The sequence below is a fragment of the Antechinus flavipes genome, chromosome 3, assembly GCF_016432865.1.
Source record: "Antechinus flavipes isolate AdamAnt ecotype Samford, QLD, Australia chromosome 3, AdamAnt_v2, whole genome shotgun sequence".
In the NCBI taxonomy this organism is placed as follows: Eukaryota; Metazoa; Chordata; class Mammalia; order Dasyuromorphia; family Dasyuridae; genus Antechinus; species Antechinus flavipes.
In genome coordinates, this window is record NC_067400.1 from 605,347,604 (window position 1) to 605,369,072 (window position 21,469).

General features: G+C 52.9%; 1 protein-coding gene across 1 annotated transcript in view; it reads right to left on the reverse strand.

Moving 5' to 3' along the window:
• ARHGEF16 (Rho guanine nucleotide exchange factor 16) overlaps window positions 1-21,469 on the reverse strand; it is a 65,849-nt gene that overhangs the window by 24,660 nt on the left and 19,720 nt on the right. Inside the window, exons 3-6 of the mRNA XM_051988746.1 lie at window positions 17,479-17,524; window positions 14,829-14,998; window positions 8,327-8,383; window positions 6,811-6,971 (exon numbers count right to left, since the gene is read on the reverse strand). Coding sequence (XP_051844706.1) covers window positions 6,811-6,971; window positions 8,327-8,383; window positions 14,829-14,998; window positions 17,479-17,524 — 434 coding nt within the window. The remainder of the gene's footprint in view (window positions 1-6,810; window positions 6,972-8,326; window positions 8,384-14,828; window positions 14,999-17,478; window positions 17,525-21,469) is intronic.

The following is a 21,469-nucleotide window of genomic DNA, read 5'->3' on the forward strand; positions in this document are numbered from 1 at the left end:
GACAGCCCCATCCATAAGGCGGGCGCTGGGGGATGGGGAGCCCCCTGGAGTCCTAATGGTGCCGCTTGTTCCCCGCGCCCAGGAATCAGGATACAAGGCGCCGGGGGCGAGCGTCAGAACGGCGCCGGCGGAGGTGGGTCCTGGCAGCGCCCGCCGCTTCTAACTGCGCGCGTGTGAGGTCTGGCGCACAGACTAGGTGACCAGAGCCGTAACCTCCAGCCCCGAACCATCAGAATTGATCAGTGAGCATTTGTTGGGCACCTACTATGTGCTGAGCAATGTTTCTCTGGGTGCAGCGGAGACAGCACCAGGCCCGGATACTTCCTAGCTGTGCGACCCCTTTGCCTCAGTTTCCCCATCTGTTAAATGGGGATAACACTTAGTGGGGTTCCGATGCTCACGGAGAGAACAGTTGTGAAGGAGCGCGAGCCTTTCAGGTTCTGTCAGTGACTGTTACGCTCCCTGAGGGCAGGAATGGTTTCGGTCCAGCTCTGTGTCCTCTGCACACAGTAAATGTTTAACTGGGCTGTTATCTTGTAAAGATAATAAAGTAGTTCCTTCGGTCAGGGTGGTGGGGCCGGATTATGGCTATAATCCCGCCAGAGACCCGCCCCTGCGGGAACGCGCTTCCCAGGGACCGCGCCTCCTGCAGTCACAGAGGTGTGCCCGTGCGCCTGCGCACACGCTCACGTGACAGGCGGGCCCTGATTCCGAGAACACCTTCCTCTGGGAATCCTCACGGAGACGGGAGTCCCTGGGCCTGTCCTTGGGGCAAAGGGCTCAGAGGCCCAGGGGGAAGGGAAGCGGGGGATGGGAGCCGAGGAGGAAGCCGGCCAGTGGGATCCCAGGGCTGGCTGGGCCAAGAGTGATTGTGGGGGTGTGACTTTTGTGTCTCTGTCTGTGTAGACGCGTGAGACCCGCACATTTCTCCCGATCCCAAACCCAAACCATTGATAGATGGGGGCTCAGGGACATTAGCTGACAACACAGTGGGGGGAAGGAGACCCCGGCACTGCTGCCCCTCCCCCAAAGCGGCAGGTTCCTCCTGGGAGGAGGAGGCTGGGCGCAGGCACTCTCCCCTCCCTGCCCCGCCCCCGCCTCAGGTACCAGAGACAGGCAGGGCGCTGCAGGGGCACCGACCCTCCCCAGCTCCCGGTCAGGGTGCAGGGCTCCTCTGGCGCCCTTCTCCTACGGCTCCCTCACCGACAGAGGCCGGGGGACCCCCAGGCAGAAAGCTGCGGGGCCAGGCTCCCAACGGGGAACCGCTGACTCCCAGTCCAACTTCCTTCCGTGGGCTGGGCCGTCCTTCCTCTGGGAAGTTACCGAGAAAGAAACTGAGGCACAAACCCTCTCCCCCAGGGAAGATCTGGAAGGGAACCTCAGAGACCACATTATCACTGCTCCATTGGAGACCCCCCGCCCCCCAGGTCCGACGCAGGCTTCCTGGTCCCGTTTAAGGCCTCTGCAGGCCATTCCACTCCCCCCGGCCCTTTTCCCAGAGCCCCCTGGGACCAGCGCTCCCAAAGCGGGGACCAGTGCGCCCCCAGAAGTTTCCACGTCAGTGCTTCGGAGGAATCCTAGGGAGGCGAATGCCTTTGGGGGAGGGGCCGATCTCTGAGCCGGAACCTCGGCCCCGCCTCCAGCCCGGCCCCCCCACTCTGGGATCCCCGGCCGGCCCCGCCCCGAGCTCCTGAGACCCCGCCCCCTGCTGGTCCGCCCCTCCCCAGCCTTCCCGTCCCGCTCCCTCAGGCCTCATTTTCCGCTCCCCCGCCTGCATTCCCCGTTCCAGTCCGCAGCGGCCAGCTCCCCTCCGGTCGCCTCTACCGGACACTCCCTCCCCCAGTGTCTGTCTCCCTCATCGCCCCAATTCCTGAAGGCGTCAGCTAAAGGCCCGAGGTTCTCCAACAGGCTTTTCCTGGTTCTCCCAGGTGCCGGGCCTTAAACTCCCCTCCCCCACTCAGCAAGTGCACTGGTCTCTGTCCTCCCTGCCCCCACCCGTCTTTTTCTCTTTCATCTCACTCTCTCCACTGTCTCTCTCTCTGTCTCTCTGCCCCCTTCTCTCTCTCACTGTCTGTTTCTGTCTCTCTGCCCCCTTCTCTCTCTCTCACTGTCTCTGTTTCTGTCTCTCTGCCCCCTTCTCTCTCTCTCTCTGTCTCTGTTTCTGTCTCTCTGCCCCCCTCTCTCTCTCTCTCTGTCTCTGTCTCTCTCTCTGCCCCCTTCTCTCTCTCTCACTGTCTCTGTTTCTGTCTCTCTGTCTCTCTGCCCCCTTCTCTCTCTCACTGTCTCTCTGCCCCCCTCTCTCTCTCTCACTGTCTGTTTCTGTCTCTCTGCCCCCTTCTCTCTCTCTCACTGTCTCTGTTTCTGTCTCTCTGCCCCCTTCTCTCTCTCTCACTGTCTGTTTCTGTCTCTCTGCCCCCCTCTCTCTCTCTCACTGTCTCTGTTTCTGTCTCTCTGCCCCCTTCTCTCTCTCTCTCTGTCTCTGTTTCTGTCTCTCTGCCCCCTTCTCTCTCTCACTGTCTCTCTGCCCCCTTCTCTCTCTCACTGTCTCTCTGCCCCCTTCTCTCTCTCTCTGTCTCTGTTTCTGTCTCTCTGCCCCCTTCTCTCTCTCTCACTGTCTCTGTTTCTGTCTCTCTGCCCCCTTCTCTCTCTCTCACTGTCTCTGTTTCTGTCTCTCTGCCCCCTTCTCTCTCTCTCTCTGTCTCTGTTTCTGTCTCTCTGCCCCCTTCTCTCTCTCACTGTCTCTGTTTCTGTCTCTCTGCCCCCTTCTCTCTCTCACTGTCTCTCTGCCCCCTTCTCTCTCTCTCACTGTCTCTGTTTCTGTCTCTCTGCCCCCTTCTCTCTCTCTCTCTGTCTCTGTTTCTGTCTCTCTGCCCCCTTCTCTCTCCCACTGTCTCTCTGCCCCCTTCTCTCTCTGTCTCTCTGTCTCTGCCCCCTTCTCTCTCTCACTGTCTGTTTCTGTCTCTCTGCCCCCTTCTCTCTCTCTCACTGTCTCTGTTTCTGTCTCTCTGCCCCCTTCTCTCTTCTCTCTGTCTCTGTTTCTGTCTCTCTGCCCCCTTCTCTCTCCCACTGTCTCTCTGCCCCCTTCTCTCTCTGTCTCTCTGCCCCCTTCTCTCTCTCTCACTGTCTGTTTCTGTCTCTCTGCCCCCTTCTCTCTCTCTCTCTGTCTCTGTTTCTGTCTCTCTGCCCCCTTCTCTCTCTCACTGTCTCTCTGCCCCCTTCTCTCTCTCACTGTCTCTCTGCCCCCTTCTCTCTCTCTCTGTCTCTGTTTCTGTCTCTCTGCCCCCTTCTCTCTCTCTCACTGTCTCTGTTTCTGTCTCTCTGCCCCCTTCTCTCTCTCTCTCTGTCTCTGTTTCTGTCTCTCTGCCCCCTTCTCTCTCTCTCTGTCTCTGTTTCTGTCTCTCTGCCCCCTTCTCTCTCTCACTGTCTCTGTTTCTGTCTCTCTGCCCCCTTCTCTCTCTCACTGTCTCTCTGCCCCCTTCTCTCTCTCTCACTGTCTCTGTTTCTGTCTCTCTGCCCCCTTCTCTCTCTCTCTCTGTCTCTGTTTCTGTCTCTCTGCCCCCTTCTCTCTCTCTCACTGTCTCTGTTTCTGTCTCTCTGCCCCCTTCTCTCTCTCACTGTCTCTCTGCCCCCTTCTCTCTCTCTCACTGTCTGTTTCTGTCTCTCTGCCCCCTTCTCTCTCTCTCACTGTCTCTGTTTCTGTCTCTCTGCCCCCTTCTCTCTCTCTCTGTCTCTGTTTCTGTCTCTCTGTCTCTGCCCCCTTCTCTCTCTCACTGTCTCTCTGCCCCCTTCTCTCTCTCACTGTCTCTCTGCCCCCTTCTCTCTCTCTCTGTCTCTGTTTCTGTCTCTCTGCCCCCTCTCTCTCTCACTGTCTCTGTTTCTGTCTCTCTGCCCCCTTCTCTCTCTCTCACTGTCTCTGTTTCTGTCTCTCTGCCCCCTTCTCTCTCTCTCTCTGTCTCTGTTTCTGTCTCTCTGCCCCCTTCTCTCTCTCACTGTCTCTGTTTCTGTCTCTCTGCCCCCTTCTCTCTCTCACTGTCTCTCTGCCCCCTTCTCTCTCTCTCACTGTCTCTGTTTCTGTCTCTCTGCCCCCTTCTCTCTCTCTCTCTGTCTCTGTTTCTGTCTCTCTGCCCCCTTCTCTCTCTCTCACTGTCTCTGTTTCTGTCTCTCTGCCCCCTTCTCTCTCTCACTGTCTCTGTTTCTGTCTCTCTGCCCCCTTCTCTCTCTCTCTGTCTCTCTGCCCCCTTCTCTCTCTCTCACTGTCTCTGTTTCTGTCTCTCTGCCCCCTTCTCTCTCTCTCTGTCTCTGTTTCTGTCTCTCTGCCCCCTTCTCTCTCCCACTGTCTCTCTGCCCCCTTCTCTCTCTGTCTCTCTGCCCCCTCTCTCTCTCTCTGTCTCTGTTTCTGTCTCTCTGCCCCCTTCTCTCTCCCACTGTCTCTCTGCCCCCTTCTCTCTCTGTCTCTCTGCCCCCTTCTCTCTCTCTCTGTCTCTGTTTCTGTCTCTCTGCCCCCTCTCTCTCTCACTGTCTCTCTGCCCCCTTCTCTCTCTCTCTGTCTCTGTTTCTGTCTCTCTGCCCCCTTCTCTCTCTCACTGTCTCTCTCTCTCTCTCTCTCTCTCTCTCTCTCTCTCTCTCTCTCTCTCTCTCTCTCTCTCTCTCTCTCTCTCTCTCTCTCTCTCTCTCCACTGTCTCTCTCTCTTTCTCTCTCACACACACTTTTTACTCTTTCTAAAGCTGCCCTGCAGCAGTGGAGAAATGAGAACCAGGTCTCACCCGCCCAAACTCATTTTCCTAAAGTCTCCATCTGAACATCACCCTCTTCTCATTAACCTTCAATGGCTCCCTCTTACTCCCCCATTACCAGTGAACATTTATGAAGCACCTACTAGGTGCAGGCCCCTATGCCAAGTGCTGGAGACATAAAAAGGGGCAGAAGTCAGTCCCTGTCCCCTCCACGCTGCCTGCCCCTCCACACTCCCGCCAGCACATTTGCGTTGCCCCCCACACCCGGTGTCGCCCCCTCCCCCGGCCCAGCCCCAGCCTCCTCCGAGCCTGGGCGGCCCCCACACAAGGCCCAGGCCGGTCCGGCCTCCAGCTCCCACAGCGCAGCGCCCGTCTGTATGGGGACCGTGAGCGCCCCGCAGGCGGGCGCCATGCTGGCATCCCCCGGTACCCGCACAGGGCCTGGCACTTAGCAGGCGTTTACGGAGCACCCCCGCAGGAAGTGAGGAACTTCTGTCCCCGGGGAGCCTCCCGAGTCCGGCCAGAACCTCCCTCCTGCGGAGGCCGGCACGGTGGCCGGGGCCCTCCTCCACTTCTGGTGATGTAACCTGAGCCAAGCCCGGGCAGGTCTGGGGGCGCTGCTACCGGACACCGGAGCTGCAACCCGAGGCTGGCCGGCCCGGCCGCCGGCTCCTGTCCTGGCGCGGCTGGGCCCACGGCGGCGGACGGCCCTCGGGCCCCCCCTCGTGCCCCTCCTTCCTTCCCTCTCACTCCAGAGCCCAGGAGGGCATCGGCCCAGAGGAGGCCTGGAGCCCTGAGCCACGGCGAGGTGGCGTCTGGTTCATTATTAATCACAGCCAGGAGTGCCCTCTACGGTGGCCGGAGCTCGCCAGCCACGCAACGGCCTCCTACGGGGCCCCGGCCCCCAAAGCCCGGCCTGACGTAGCCTGCCCCGTGGCCGGCGTAGCTCGGCTCACACTCGCCCTGCTCAGGCCTGTGCTCCCCGTTGGGGGCCGCCTCCTCCCCAGCCCCTGACCCCGCTGCACCAGGACAGCGCCCGCCTCGCCCCGGGGACCCCCAGAGGGAGCGGCCGGAGCGCTGAGCCCTGGTGCAGGCCGGTCCGGGACCCCCGGGGGCCGGGGCTCCGGGAACGCGGTGGGGAAAGCTCCAGCTCCTACTGTCACTCGCTTGAACCAAAGCTGAGCGTTTCCTTCAACCGAGTAAAAAAGCCGGACCGAGGGGCAGCCAGGAGGTGCAGGGGGCGGGGCGCCGGGCCTGGCGTCACCCCAACCCAGCTGTGCGGCTCCGGGCAACTCCAAGGAGAAAGCAGCATGACGGGCAGGGGGCCCGGCTGCACCAGCCCGCCGAAAAAGGCGAACGGCCCCTGGTCTGGCCCAACCCTCCTTTGAACAGATGAGAAAACTGAGGTCTGAGGGTGGAGGGGTTGTCAACGTGAGAGTGCTTGAGTCAGGCCCTCGATTTAGAATTGGAAGGGACAGTAGAGTTCAGTTAATCCACACCCCCCCCCCCTTTTTACAGCTTGGGAAACTGAGGCCCATAGAGAGGATGCAGTGTATTCAGCCACCCAGGAGCATGATTTGCACTCCAATCCCGGGACTGGCTTCTCGGCCCTGGGCCACGCTGTCTCCTAGCGGGGTCTCGGGGCCAGGACCCACTGATCCCGGGCCACGGGGACTCGGGCTTGGTGGCTCTGGGCTCCCTGCGTGACCCTGGACAAGTCACATCCCCCTCTAGGAGGAGGGGCTGCACTAGGCTCGGGGCTGTTACTCTGCTTTCTCTAAATCCTGAGCCCTTTACAGAGGGACCTGGTAAAGTGAACAGTGTTTTAAAATGGAGGAAATTCTAGGTTTCACTGTCAGGTGAGTGGGATCTCTCCCCAGAGCCCCGCCCACTCCCGGGGGCCACGGCTCAGGCCGGTGAATTCTGGGTCCCTGTGGCTCTCAGGGGCCTGGGACTGGCCCGGAGCTCTCTCGGGAGGCTGCGGTTTGGCACTCGCACTCAGGGCCCTGCGGCTTCCGCTCCCCCTCTTTGCCGGGGCTCCCCAAAGTAGCCAGGCCCGCAGGGCCCGGGACTCACTTCTGGCTGGCCCCCTGGACGTCCACGATGTTGGAGAAGAGGTGGTGGTGCTCCGTCTGCGTCATGGTCCCCTTCAGCTCCTTGGACTTCAAGAACTCGGTCACGAGGATCCCCAGGCTGTGCAGGTACGAGAACTCGGACGTGATGATCTCAAAAATCGCCTGCGTGGAGAAACGGGGGAGGGGAGAGATGGGAGGGGGAAATGGAGGAGAGAGATGGGGGAGGGGAGAGAAATAGGGAAGGAGAGAGAGAGAGATGGGGAGGAGAGAGACAAGGGAAGGAGACAGAGAGAGATGGGGAAGGGGAAAATGGAGGAGAGAAATAGGGAAGGGGAGAGATAAGGGAAGGAGACAGAGAGAAATGGGGGAGGGGAGAGATAGAGGAGAGAAATAGGGAAGGGAGAGACAAGGGAAGGAGAGAGAGAGAGATGGGGAAGGGGAGAGATGGGAGGGGGAAATGGAGGAGAGAGATGGGGAAGGGGAGAGACAAGGGAAGGAGAGAGAGAGAGATGGGGAAGGGGAGAGAGAGATGGGGAAGGGGAGAGACAAGGGAAGGAGACAGAGAGAGATGGGGGAGGGGAGAAAGGGGGAGCACAGAGAAAGCCGGTGAGGGAGTCAGTCACACCCTGTGGAGGGGAGACCAACAGGCAGGGCCTGGGAAACCTCTCTCTCTGTCTCTCTCGTCCCCCCAGCCCCAGCCAAGACACCGTGCCCACTGTGGGTCACTGCCATGGTGGGAGGGGAGTGGGGGGTAAAAAAGGCCCGGGCAGGGAAGCCCGCTGTCGGAGGAAAGACAAAGATGGCCAACGATGGCAGAGAGCCAAGGGGAGCCTGCCCCCGGGGTGCCCGAGTGGGGGGGTGAGGAGAGGCGGGCACAGCAGGCGGGACCGCAGTGGGAAGGCCCGAGTTCAAATCCAGCCTCGGACAGGAGCTGGCTGTGTAACCGCCTCCTGCCTCAGTTTCCTCATCTGTAACATGGTCATCATTACAGCATCTCCTTCCCAGGTTGTTGTGAAGATGAAATGAGGTAATGACTGCAGAGGGACCTGCAGACCTTAAGGGATCTACCTATAAATGGGAGCCGGCGACGAGGGTGAACATCAGCCCTTCCCTTCCCTCTTTCCAGAGGGCGATGGTGGCAGAGGAGAGCACGGAGGCCCGGCCGTTAAGGGAGAGCTCAGCAGAGGGAACCCAACTGGGAGACAGGCCCTGCTAACACAGGTCGCAGCCCCTCGGGGACTTAGCAGCCCGATCTCGGCTCCTGAGCTCCTGAGGAGTTAAATGGCCCCCGACGGCCCGAGCCCCCTTTCACTCGCTACATCCCGTTACTTGACTCCATGTTATTAATAAAGCTGAATCCCAGGCACCCGAGGCGGCTTCCAAAGTGCAGCCTGAGGCCGGCCACAGCCCGGGGCTCCTTCCCCGCTTCTGGACAAATGCACAAAGGGGAGGCGGAGCGGTCACACGGGAAAGCAACCCTCTGGGGGGGCAGGAAACAGCCGGCAGGGCCCCCTCACCTCCTGCCGCTTTCGCTCTTCAGGGCACAGCTGGTCCAGGATCCCGGATTCCACCACCTGAGGAACAGACACACAACGGGTGTGAGCCCCGCTCTGCGGGAGGCCAGGACCGGCCGGGGGCCGGGGCCGAGGCAGGACCAGGACACGAGGCAGGGCCAGGACCGGGCCCGGGGCCGCTCTGTGGGAGGCCAGGACCGGGCCGGGGGCTGGGGGCAGGACCAGGACTCGAGGCAGGGCCAGGACTAGGCCCGGGGCCGCTCTGTGGGAGGCCAGGACCAGCCGGGGCCGAGGCAGGGCCAGGACCGGGACTGACCGTCCTTTCCCAGCTGAGCTCCCATAGTCTTCCTCACAAACGCAACGCTCTAACAAAACTGCTTCCTCATGCTGAAAACTATCTTTGTATGGCTTTGGAAAAACAAAATTTTACATACACACATAGATATAAATATGAGAAAAGTATTTATATATTATGAGAAAACCATACATAATGGCGACATATGTACATATATTTTTGAGAAAACTATTATATATGTATATGTGTGTCTGTGTATATACATACACATATATACATACACATGTATATTATATATATACACACACATATATACATGTATGTATGTGTGTGTGTGAAAAACTGTTTCCTGTCCCCAAAATTCCCTCTCCAAGCTCCGGACTTTAGTGAGTCCCAAGCTCTCCATCCTCACTCTTGCCTTTCACAATTCCCACCTCCATTTAAGACAGCCCATATAATAGTTTTCCCATAAATATATGTACGTATGTCACCATTATCCATGTTTTTCTCATATATAATACATACGATACTTTTCTAACAATAACCCTAACACATCTTTCCTGATCTCCCACCATCAGTCCTCCCTTAAATGACGCTGTAATCTGGTCTAGAACTCCCTGAAGAGACTGCGTTACTTCCCCTGGGATGAAGCCCGTGAGCCCATTTTACAGAAATCTGACCTCAAACAGTCCACGTCCGAACATCTGTGCCCACTTCAGGGGACTCGCCCTGCTTTTCACCAGTCCAATCAATCCACACCAATACAAATGCACCCCCGTTTCCTTCTCTGGGTCTATCCGAGAGCGTGAGCTCCGGCGGTCGGGCTCTGTCACTTCCGCCTGGGCACCTCTCTGGGCACCCACCGCACAGTAGGCACTTAGTAAGTGCGGTTGTTGGTCTGGCTCTGTGCTCCTAAAAATGCCTCCACAGTTCATGTACCCGACTGTATTCTGCTCCCCGCGAATGGCCCCCGATGGATGTCACCGCCCCGAGGCTGCTGTGTCTCTGCTACCTAACACAGGGCCGCGCACAGTAGGTGCTTCCGTGGGCACCAGGGGTTGGCAGCTGGGTCCCTCACAGGCTGGAGAGGCAGGATGACCCACGGGGAGGCCGCCGCCCGAGCCTGGGGAGGAGCCGAGGGCCTGCGAGTGGAGAGGAGGGGACAGACTCGGGCCGTGTGCTGGAGTCACACGCCTGGGAGGCTGCAAACCTCCCCGAGAGGACGGGAGCAGAGGGTGACTTATGGGACAGGTCGTGAGTCTGCACCAAGGGGCTCCCCAAACTTCAGTCTGGGGCGGACGCCAAGAACAAAGCCCGGGCCAGGTCGGCACTGGCCCCTGCGGGGGCAGGACGGTATTCCTGAGCCGGCCCGCCCACTCGCAGCTGCAGGTGGGACACTTGCCCAGACCCAAACGGCTGAGCCAGCACTTGTGGGTGCGTAAAGCCCTGCTGCCACACATTCCTTGCTCAGCACGCACTCCCGGGGGCACTGCCCACCCCGGACACGCTGCCCTCCCCCCCACCCTCTGGCATCAGCTGGCATCCAGAGAGGGCGCAGATGGCAAAGTCCAACCCTGTGCCTCTGAATGAGGGGCCCGGACAACTGAGTGACTCAGTGTTGGAGCGTCCTCTCATTATTCAACAGACTTCTACTGCACCCAGGGAGGGAGAAGAGAGGAGGACAAAGAAAAAGAAGGAGAAGAGGGAAATGAGAAGGAAGGAAGGGGTGAAGGAGAGAAGAAAAGAAGGGGGAAGGAGGGAAGAAGAGAAAGGAGGAGGAGTGAAGAAGAGAAGAGGAAAATGAAAAGGGGAAGAAGGGAAGAAGAGAAAGGAGGAGTGAAGAAGAGAAGAGGAAAATGAAAAAGGGAAGAAGGGAAGAAGAGAAAGGAGGAGGAGTGAAAAAGAGAAGAGGAAAATGAAAAGGGGAAGAAGGGAAGAAGAGAAAGGAGGAGTGAAGAAGAGAAGAGGAAAATGAAAAAGGGAAGAAGGGAAGAAGAGAAAGGAGGAGGAGTGAAAAAGAGAAGAGGAAAATGAAAAAGGGAAAAATGAAAGGACGGAAGAAGACAAAAGGGGAAGGAAAGAAGAAAGGAGGGAAGAAAAGAAGGGAACAATGAAAAGGGAGAAAGGAAACAAGGGAGGGAAGAAAAAAGGGGAAGGAAAGAAGGAAGGAGGGAAGATGAGAAGGGGAAATGAGGGGGAGAAAAAGAGGGAAGGAAAGAAAGATCAAGATGAGAAGGGTGTGGAGAAGTTCTCCCAGTGAGACCTGGGAAGCTCTGGAGGGGACTGCCCTGTTCCTCACTGCCTCTTCTCCTCCTCTGCTGCTGCAGACTGAGGGAAGCTGGAGGTGTGAGAGCGAAACCGAGGGTTAAGACAGGACAAAGCAGATCCCCCCTTCCTCGGGAGGAAGCCTCTGCAGCTGAGTCAGCGCCTCTTGGGCCCAGGGATCACCCTCCCGCTCGGCTGCTGCCACCCAGGTGCTCGCTCTGCCGGCAGGCCGTCTTGGAAGCTGACTGCCCGCCTACTCAGCTTGGCTTGTGCCCTGGCACCCCCACCCAGCCCTTGGGGGCCGGGGAAAGCCAGGTGGGTGGGGGTGGCCTTTCTGTGATGGCATGGGAAACTCCTCTGGGGCCCCGGGGTATTTATTCACAGCTTCCTGTCTGTGAAGTGGCAGGGGAGGGACGGGCAGGGGGGCGGCTAGGGGAGAGAGCAACAGGTCGCCCAGGCCCTTGGCACTCGGGAGCTCCAGAGACTCGAGTCTCGGGGCTCATTCCCAGCGCTAGGGACTGGCCCTGGGGTCAGGGACACAGAAGAGCCAGCTAAAATCTCATCTTTCCCAGAAAGTCCTTCCCAACCCTTCCCTCTCTTCATTACTTCCTACCATCCTCTCTGTAGTTTTCCTTTGTACCCATTGATTAAACTGTAAGCTCCTTGAGAGCAGGGACTGTGAATGCCATTAACATTCATCGCCCCAATTAATTGCAATATTAGGCTGTTTGTCAAATAGCAAGACCTATTTCCTTCTATGACACAATTATGGTCTTGAGCCTAAACCAACAAGAGTTAAAACAGAAAACAATACAACAAAAACTATAGATCGATATCTCCCCTAAATACTGATGCAGTGACTTTAAATAAAATATCAGGAGAGAGCTTATGACAACATATCACCAAGCTGGATTTATACCAGGAACGCAGTGGTTTACAAGAAAACAAATTTAACCATATTAATAACAAAAAAAAAAAAAAAATCACATGATGATATCGATAGATGCAGAAAGAGTTTTCCACCATTTCTACTAAAATAACAACGATAAAACATAGGGATGGACTTTTGCGTAATAGGATAAACTACTAAAACCAAGAGCCAGGGTAAATAAACTTAAATGTTTTCCATTAAGATCAGGGATAAAATAAGGATATCCACTGTCAACATTTCTATTTGACAATACTAGAAATAGTAGCTATTGTAATAAGAAAAAGAAACGGAAGAGATAAGTAGACACAAGGAAGAAACCAAATTATCCCCTTTTTTTGCAGGTGAGATGAGGGTTTACTTAAAGATCTCTAGAGAATCTAATCAAAATTAACTGAAATAACTTCAGCAAATAAATCATCAGCATTTCTTTAGGATACTAACAAAACCCTGAAGGAAAGTTAGAGAGATTCCATTTAAAATTACTATGGAATGTATAAAATACTTGGGCATATATAAAATGCTTGGGAGTCTAACCACTAAGATACATACAAGAATTACACAAGTACAAATATAAGGTACTGTTTATAGAAATGAAGATAGAGCCAAATAACTGGAGAAATAATAATTATTCATGGGTAGGCTGAGCCAATAGAATAAAAATGACAATACGACATAAAATAATTTACTTAGTCTCAAAGCAATCAAAGATCCAAAGAATTACTTAATAAAATTTGAAGAAATAACATTGAAATTCATAGAAAATCACAAAAGGTCAAAAATCTCAAGGGAAATGGCAAAAAAATAAAAAATAAAATAAAAATGTAGTGCCTGATCTTGGACTGTATTACATAGCAGTAATTCTCAAAACAATTTAGTTTTGGTTAAAAAACTGAGAGACGAATAAGTAGAACAGAATAGGTACACAAGATCCAGAAGCAAATGATGCTAGAAATCTAGTATTCGATAAACTCACCAACTACTGGGGTAAGGACTTAGTATTTGATGTTTTTTTTTTTTTTTTAATGATGGGAAAACTGGATAAGCAATAAGGCAAAAATTAAAAAGATGTTTGCTTCTTGGAAGGAAAGCTATGGTAAATCTGGACAGCATCCTAAAAGCAGAGACATGACTCTGTGGGAAAAAGTGCATCTGGTCAAAGCTGTGGTTTTTTTCATTAGCAATGTATGGCTGGCTGTGAGAGTTGGATCATAAGGAAAGCTGAGAACCACAAAATCAATGCTTTGGAACTATGAAGCTGGAGAAGACTTTTGAAAGTCCCTTGAACAGCAAGAAGACCAGATCACTCACTACCTAAAAGAAATTAATTCAGGCTACTCACTGGCAGGTCAAATAATGAAATAGAAGCAGGAATACTTTGGTCACATAATGAGAAGATGGGACTCATCGGAAAAGACCCTGATGTTGGGAAAGATTGAAGGCGAAAGGAAAAGGGGACGGCAGAGATGAAACGGATGGATGGTGTCGTGGAAGCAATGAACGTGAGCGTGGCCAGACTTTGGGAGAGAGTGGAGGACAGGAGGACCTGGTCATGGTCCATAGAATCATGAATAACTGGACACAACTGAATGAATGAACCTTGAAAACAACAAAGTTAAACCAATACTTCATACATTATACCAAGAGAAACTCCAAAAGGATCTATGACTTGAGGTAAAAGGTCACAACATAAACTAGTGGAACAAGGAAGAAATAACTTGTCAGATCTGTGGATAAGGGAAGAGTCCATAATCAAATAAAGCAAGAGGATCACACAAGATAAAATAAGCAACTTTAAACTTTAATGACACAAAATTTATACATTTTTGCACAAAGCCAATTCAGCTCAGATTAGAAGGGAAATTTGCTGGGGGAAAGAATATTTGTCTCTGGTAAAGCTCTTTTCCAAGACATACAAGGTACTAATTTAGATTTATAAGAATAAGAGTCATTTTATTTTTCTCAATTAAGAACTGGTCCATGGTTTTCATGAGAAAAAAATCCAGGCTATCTATAGTCATATGAGAAAAATGATATTACTATAATTCTGAGGTTGGCAAAGATAATCAAAAAAGAGAAATGATCTATGTTGGCAAAACAAGCACACTGATACCTTATTGGCTGAACCGTGAATGGGTATGATCATTCCTGAAAGCAATCTGAAATGATGCACAGAAATGACTAATAAGTACATGTCCTTTGACTCAGCCATACCACTTTTAGACTATACCAAAGAAAGCCAATAAAGAGGAGAAGAGGTTCCATATGTACAGAAATATTTATAGCAGCTCTTTGAAGGAAGACAAAGAACTAGAAACTGAGGAGGTGCCATCAATTGGAAATGGCTAAACACACTATGGCCTATGTATGTCCTGGAAGAGATGAGAAAATAGATTTGAGATATGGGGAGACTTGAATAAACTGGAGCAGAATTGGAAGAATAATTTATACTGTAACATCAATGATTTAAAAATAAATATTTTTAATATAATAAAGTTGTATTCCCTTTCCCCTCCCATTCTCATTGCTCCTATTTATCCTGTCTAAAACTTGTTTGCTTTTCCACTAGACTGTAAGCTCCTCAAAGGATCGCCTTTTGCCTGTCTTTGTATCCCCAACAGCTTACCCTAGTGCCTGGTAGACAGCAGGTATTTAATAAATGCTGACTAATTGATCTTACAAACATTGAAATGACCAGCCATAGTTAGAAGGAATGAGAAAAAATGTTGCTCCTGTCAAGCCATAAAGGTGATAGACAGAATAAAAAATACATTTCTGAAAATGAACAATGTGGGAATGTTTGGCTTAACTGTGCTTATGTGATAAGAAAATTTGTTTTTGTTTGTTTTTTAACCAGTGGGTGGGTGGGAGCAAAAAACCTGAATGTTTGATAACTGGTAAAAAGTAAATTAAATGAAAGGAAAACAACAATGAAGAAAAATCTCAAACGGAACAGAGATGGAGAGCCCAGACTTGAGCAGATGGTCAGGAAGGGACTCAGGTCCCGGAGCACCTACCTCAGGCAGCTGGCTCCAGGTGACTTGGGCAGGCCGGTAATTCTTCACCACGATCGTGGCATCGGCTTTCCGAGGGCCCTCGGGGCTCGAGCAGCCCTCCAGCTGATCGTCGTCCGACTCGTGGCTGGTGTTCAGGCCCCTTTCCCGGATTTCCTGGTAGAGCCTCGGATCTGGGGAGAGAAGGCGAGTCACGAGATGACACACGGACTCCGAGGAGACATCTGAGGCAGCACCTCTCACCGAGACCCCCGGGGATGGGGAGCCTTCTCTGGGGCCCCACAGAGACCCCGAAACGGAGAGGCGGCGGAGAGCCCCCCAGAACGGGCCGTCTCCCATGGCTACGTGGGGCCCGGCTGGTGCGTCAGGGAGCTTCAGAGAATAGCATCCCAGTGTAGAATGTGACACTTTGGGGACCGGGGTCCTGGCTGGTGATCATGGCCCCCAGAGAAGGGCAGATGATGGCACAGAGAATGGGGTCTGGGGAGGGGGTGACCACCTCCCCTCGGCCCCCCCAGAGCCCTGGAATGTCCCCTGCCAAAGAAAGCCCCCTCCCCAAGCCAGCCTTTCAACTAGCCTCTAATTGCAGGCTACATTCTTCAATCCAGACAAGGCAGGCCAGAAGCACAGGGGGAGCAGCTGTAGCCGGGGCCATCCTGGGGCTCTCAGTCAGCGACCCGACCCTTCCAAGCAGGGACCCCCACCGCCCTTCCCCAGGGGTTGTAAAGCCCCTGAGAGGAAATTCGGAAAGCATTATGCAAACATCCAAAGGCCTATAAATAATTCTTTCTCCTTCGAATGTTTCTTTTTTCTGAAATTCTGGCCGCCCCCAGCAGTGGGAAACTCCCTCCCTCCTCAGTCTGGAGCTCTTTCTGGCAGTGGCAGGAGAAACAGTCCCCCAAGGGAAGGCAAGCTGCTCCCTTCAACAAATACTCCAGCCTCCTAAGGGCCAGACAAGGTGCCAGGAACAGGAGGTGCCAACATTACAGAGATCAAACAATTCTGACCTCAAGGCAGCTTACGTTCTATCGGGGGAGATAATATGTACACATGAAGACACACTGCACAAACACAAAGAGATAGAATGTCTCACTTATGATGCTCTCAGCACCTCCCACAAAATAGGGGCTTAATGTTTGTTGACTGGGTGATTAATTCCTGGGAGGAAATGACTGCACATAGTAGGGGCTTAATGTTTGTTGACAGATTGATTCCTGCAGGAAAGGGTAGCACACAGTAGGGGCCTAATGTTTGTTGACTGAATGATTCCTGGGGGGAAAGGCTAGCATACAGTAGGGGCCTAATGTTTGTTGACTGAGTGATTCCTGGGGGGAAAGACTAGCACACAGTAGGGGCCTAATGTTTGTTGACTGAGTGAGTGCTAGACTTTGAATCAGGAAGAACTGGATTGAAATCTCGCATCTAAAACTGACTCCCTGTGTAATCCCAGACAATGCTGCTTCACCTTCTCATCATCCCATTTTCTTCTTAAGGAAATGGGGGCAGGAAGACAACAGGGGGTAATATCTGCATAATGCTCTTAGGCCTACAAAGCCCTTTCCATCCATTATCTCATTTGGTCCCAGGTGCAAAGAGAGGCAGGACTCAACAAGTTCCAGAGGAAAGAGCCGGTTCTGGAGCTAGGCCGTGTGGGTTCGAATCCCGGCTCCCTCCACAGAATAATCTCAGGGTGGCTCAGGACAAGTCATCTAGCCACCCTCGGCTTCAGAGTCTGCAGAAGTCCAAAGCCAGGGCTCCTTCTACTGTGAATCTTAAAGACTTTAATTAATCATACTTAGAGGCATCATGTCTCCAGGGGCTGAGTTCCAAGACGCTACAGAAATAGCCACACAGATGTGAGAGGGATGAGGAGGAGGGAGGGAGGGAAGAAAGGAAGGAAGGAAGAAAAAAAAGAAGGGAGGGAGAAGAGTGGGGAGAAGAGGTGAAGGAAGGAAGGAGGGAAGGGAGGAGGAAAAAAAAGAAGGGAGGGAGAAGAACGGGGAGAAGAGGTGAAGGAAGGAAAGAGGGAAGGGAGGAAGAAAAAAAAGAAGGGAGGGAGAAGAGTGGGGAGACAGGGTGAAGGAAGGAAGGAGGAAGAAAAAAGGGAGGGAAAAGAGTAGGAAGGGATAAAGGAAGGAAGGAGGGAGGGAGGAAGAAAAAAGGGAAGAAAGAAGAAAGGGAAGGAAGGAAGGGATAGAGAGAGGAAGAGAGGGAAGGAGGGAGACAAGGAGAAAGTGAAAGAGACACAGAGAGACAGAGTATAAGCAAGCTCATTCTCCGAGCCTTCGACTTTAAAGCGGATCATTTGGACACCCCTCCTTTAGAGAACTGGGGTTTCATCCACCACACTGGAATCAATAGTTGCTTTGGCCCCAGGACCTCGCTGCGGGGCTGAGGGAGCCCAGAGACGTTCTGTGTGCAGTGCAAACGCCTTCTTGGAGATGGGGAGTATTCTTTCCTCCTTTCTCTTCCCTTTGTTCTGGTTTACCTGCTGTCTGGCCTGGGGGGCTGGGCAGAGGTCCCCCTCTCCAGCTGCAGAGCCCCCCAAAGCCTGGCTGACATCTCCTCCCCCCATACAGAGCCCCCCTTCCCGCCCCACACAGAGGGCCAAAGGCTGCCATCTCCCCCAGGGAAGGTGCCGGGGCGCACTCACCGTCCTTGAAGGAGCCCTGCTGGGTGCGCTTCCTCCCGAGGGTCCTCTGCAGCAAGGACAGAAAGACAGAAAGGCCGCGCGTTAGCAGGAGGCGGCTGGGCCGGGCTTCCTTCCGGCTCTTCTTGGGGGGCCCGGCCTCGGGGTCCCGAGGTCGGAACCACAGGGGGAAGGGCGGGTGCAGGCCTCCCATGGCCGCCGGCCCCGGCCCCCGTGGGCATCTCCGCAGGGGAGCCCGAGGAGGCCGGCGGGCTCTCTTCTGGACCCCCGACCTCTCCCTCAGAGCGGCCGTGGCCTCTCCCAGGCCTCGGTGAGCGAGCTGTTGGGCTTCCTCCGGAATGCTGGGATCCAACCCCCGGGCGGAATGGAAGCCGCGGGAGGGCAGGGCAGCTCCCGGCCCGGCCGCTCCTGGGCCCAAGTGACCCTCCCCTCCCGCAGCCGCCGGCCCGTCTCAGGGAGCACCTGCGCTTCCCGTTTCTGGGAAAGGGCCCGACCAGAAGCCCCCCGGGGCAAGCACTTCCTTGGTGCTGACAGAAGGAGCCCGGGGACCTGGAGGGAAGTGCCCAGAAGGAAGAGAGTCCCGGCCCGGCTGTGCTGGGGGCCTCCCCAAGCCAAGGCCCCAACCCTCCCTGCTGGGAAAAGGGGCGCCGGGGATGTCCTCCGATCCAGCAAAACTCATCCCTGCGTGCGCCAGGGCCTCGCAGGCGAGCCCGGGGGAGTCAGGGAGGCCCGAGACCAACAGCCTCAGAGGCTTCCTGGCCCTGAGACCCTGGGAGTCACTCAGCCTTTGTCTACCTCCGTGTGTTCAACTGTAAAACGTGTATAATGATCACCTGCCTCCCAGGGCTGCTGTGGGGATCACCTGACATGATATCTGTAAAATGCTTATCACAGTGTATAGCGCATAGTAGGTGCTACAGAAATGCTATAATTATTACTGTTATCTATCATTATAGATTAATTACTTGCCTCCCAGGGCTGCTGTAAGGCTCAAATGACATGATATTTGTGAAATGCTTATCACAGTGTATAGCGCATAGTAGGTGCTACAGAAATGCTATAATTATTGCTGTTATCATCTATTATTATAGATTAATTACTTGCCTCCCAGGGCTGCTGTAAGGCTCAAATGACATGATATTTGTGAAATGCTTATCACAGTATAGCACATAGTAGGTGCTACAGAAATGCTGTAATACATTATTATAATATAATTATAATTATTACATACTGTTATTATTGACATTATGCCCTGGAACTTTCAATGGGAGAACTCTACCTGCTCCCGCAGGAGATTTCAGAAAGCAGGTCGTGGTAAGAAGCCCCCAGAGACAGGGACGTCAGGCTGAGCTACAAGGTAAGCTGGGTGGGGACCGAAAGCCAAAGGGTTAACTGCTCACTGCTCTGACCTCTCCCCCGCACTCCGGCCGTGCAGAGGGGCGGCCGTAATCACTTCCATGTGAGGCATCTGAAATTCTTAGTTTCTGCAGGCCCATCTGCTGCCGGTTTGAGTGGATTATCAGAAAATCAAGTCTGGAACCAAACCAAGGACGGCCCCATCGCCGCTCGTACCCAGCTGCTGGCTCTGCTCGTCCCCACATTTGGCCTTCCTGGAGCTTTAGTTCCCAAGCTAGTGATGCTCCAGAGTCCTGGGTGGCTCCCTTTTTGCCTTAGCTTGAAAAACAAGCCCAATGTCTAAATGCTCTTTATTTCATCTGACTCTCCAGTGCCTTCTAGGCAGCTGTCCCCTGCGCCTCAAGAAGCAGCCCCTCCTCTCTGTCACCCCGTGACCCGGAAGGGTTTGCCCCTCCGCCTGGCAGCCCTTCTCTACCTCCCTGGACTAGGGAAGCCCGCTTTGCTCACGACACCTCGGGACGCCCACATCCAGAGACCCCCGGCCTCAGTCTCCCCCAGGCGCAGGGGGAGCTAAATATCACTCTTTCCCCCCCGCTCTGCTAAGCGCCCTTTCGGAGGACTGATAAAAAGCCTAGAACGGGCCCGTCCGGCAGGGATCCGGCGGCCAGCCCAGCAAAGACCTCCACTTCCTCACCAGAGCTAATCCGATTAGCCACACCGCTTAGGGCGGCTTCTGGGCCGGGACCTCAAAGAGAAACAAACAAATGGGGACAGTCCAGCTCCCTGCCTATTCCCATTAAAGTTCAACTTTCAATTTGTCAAGCAAGCAGAAAGAAGGGCTTAAATAAAACCATCCTGCTCCCTTTCCCCCACAGATTTCCTGCCCTCCTTCCCTTCTCGCTGGTTTTGCCCTTGACCATTCAGAACAGGGCCGGGGCTGGGAGTCTGGGCCCAGGTGCAACGGGGCCTCCCGTTCTGAAGGCCAGCGGCACCCGGCCTTCCTTTCTCTGACTCTCCATCATTCCAACAGTCTCCTCAATGGTTTCAAGTCCATCTTCTGTACCACAGCCAATTTTTTTTTTAAACCAAGTTTTTTATTTTCAAAATATATAGTTTTCAACATTCACTCTGGCAAAACCTTGTGTTCCAATGATTTTTTAAATTAAGCCCAGATCTGACCGTGTGATTCCCCTCCTCACCCAATTTCAGCAGCTTGCTCTTAGCTACAAGATAACCCAGAAACTCCTCAGGGCAGCTTTTAAAGCTCTCCCTCTGGCCAGCGCCACCCACCAAAGTCCCCTGGTCCCTCTCCGCCATACATGAGTCACTCTCATTCTGCATCGGTTCCTCCCTGAGTCTTCTCTTCTCTGAGTTCATTTTCCTGAAGCTCTGAGCCATTCCCACCCAGAACGGCTCATCCCTCCCAAGCTGCCTTGCATGGAACTATCCTGAATGTATGTCTCATTAGAAAATAATCTCCATTTATTTAAATACTGTCCCTGTTTGACATTTTTTGTATTTGCCTCCCCTATGCCCAATCGTGCCCAGCACATAGTAGGTACTCAGTAAATACTGGTAACTGCTCAGACTTTGTTTTTTTTTTTCATTTGCAAAATGAGAGAGCTGAACTAAAGGCTAGCTCTTTTTAAAATTTTTTTTTATGATTTTCTTTTTTCTTTTTTTCTTTTGTTTTCTTTCATAATAACATTTTATTGACAGAGCCCATGCCAGGATAACTTTTTACAACATTATCCCTTGCACTCTCTTCTGTTCCAATTTTTCCCCTCCCTCCTTCCACCCCCTCCCCTAGATGGCAAGCAATCCTTTACATGTTAAATATGTTGCAGTATATCCTAGATACAATATATGTGTGCAGAACTGAACAGTTCTCTTGTTGCACAGGGAGAATTGGATTCAGAAGGTAGAAATAACCCGGGAAGAAAAACAAAAATGCAAATAGTTTACATTCATTTCCCATTGTTTAAAGGCTCACTCTCAAATCAACTCCAGGATAGAACATATTTATGAATGAACAGAAGGCAGATTGGCAGATCTGGCCTCCGAACTGGGAAGATACGGAGTTCAAATCAAGCTTCTGACACACAGTGGGTGTGTGATTTTTGGGTAATCGCTTTACCTCCTCCAGCCCCCCCAAAATTCTAGGGGTCTAAATAGTAGAAGAGTTGTATGATGTTCAGATGTACATTTGCACAAGGTTTTTCCTTGGCAGCATTTCCTACTTAAAATTTTATTTTATTTTATTTTTTTGCTATCTCCAGTTACTTAATAAATTAGTTGACTGACTAATTGACTGAATTAGATCATCTCTCAGGTCTTAAAATCTTTTGATTCCTGTGACTTATCACAGATAATCAAGATCCCTGGAAAAACATGTATGTGTTTAAGTGTGTACTTTATACATGGACGTATATATATGCCTGGTGTAGAAAAGTGCAGCCAGGAAAGGAAAAAATAAAGGGGAAAACAGAAAAAAGGGAAGAAAAAAAAATTACAAACATACAAAATATACATAAATACACAAATAACATTTTCCCAGGAAGCTTTGCAGTCTGGTGAAGTCCCAGGAATCCTAAGGCTTTAAGATCTCAGAGATAGTCTAATGTCAATCAGTCAGTCA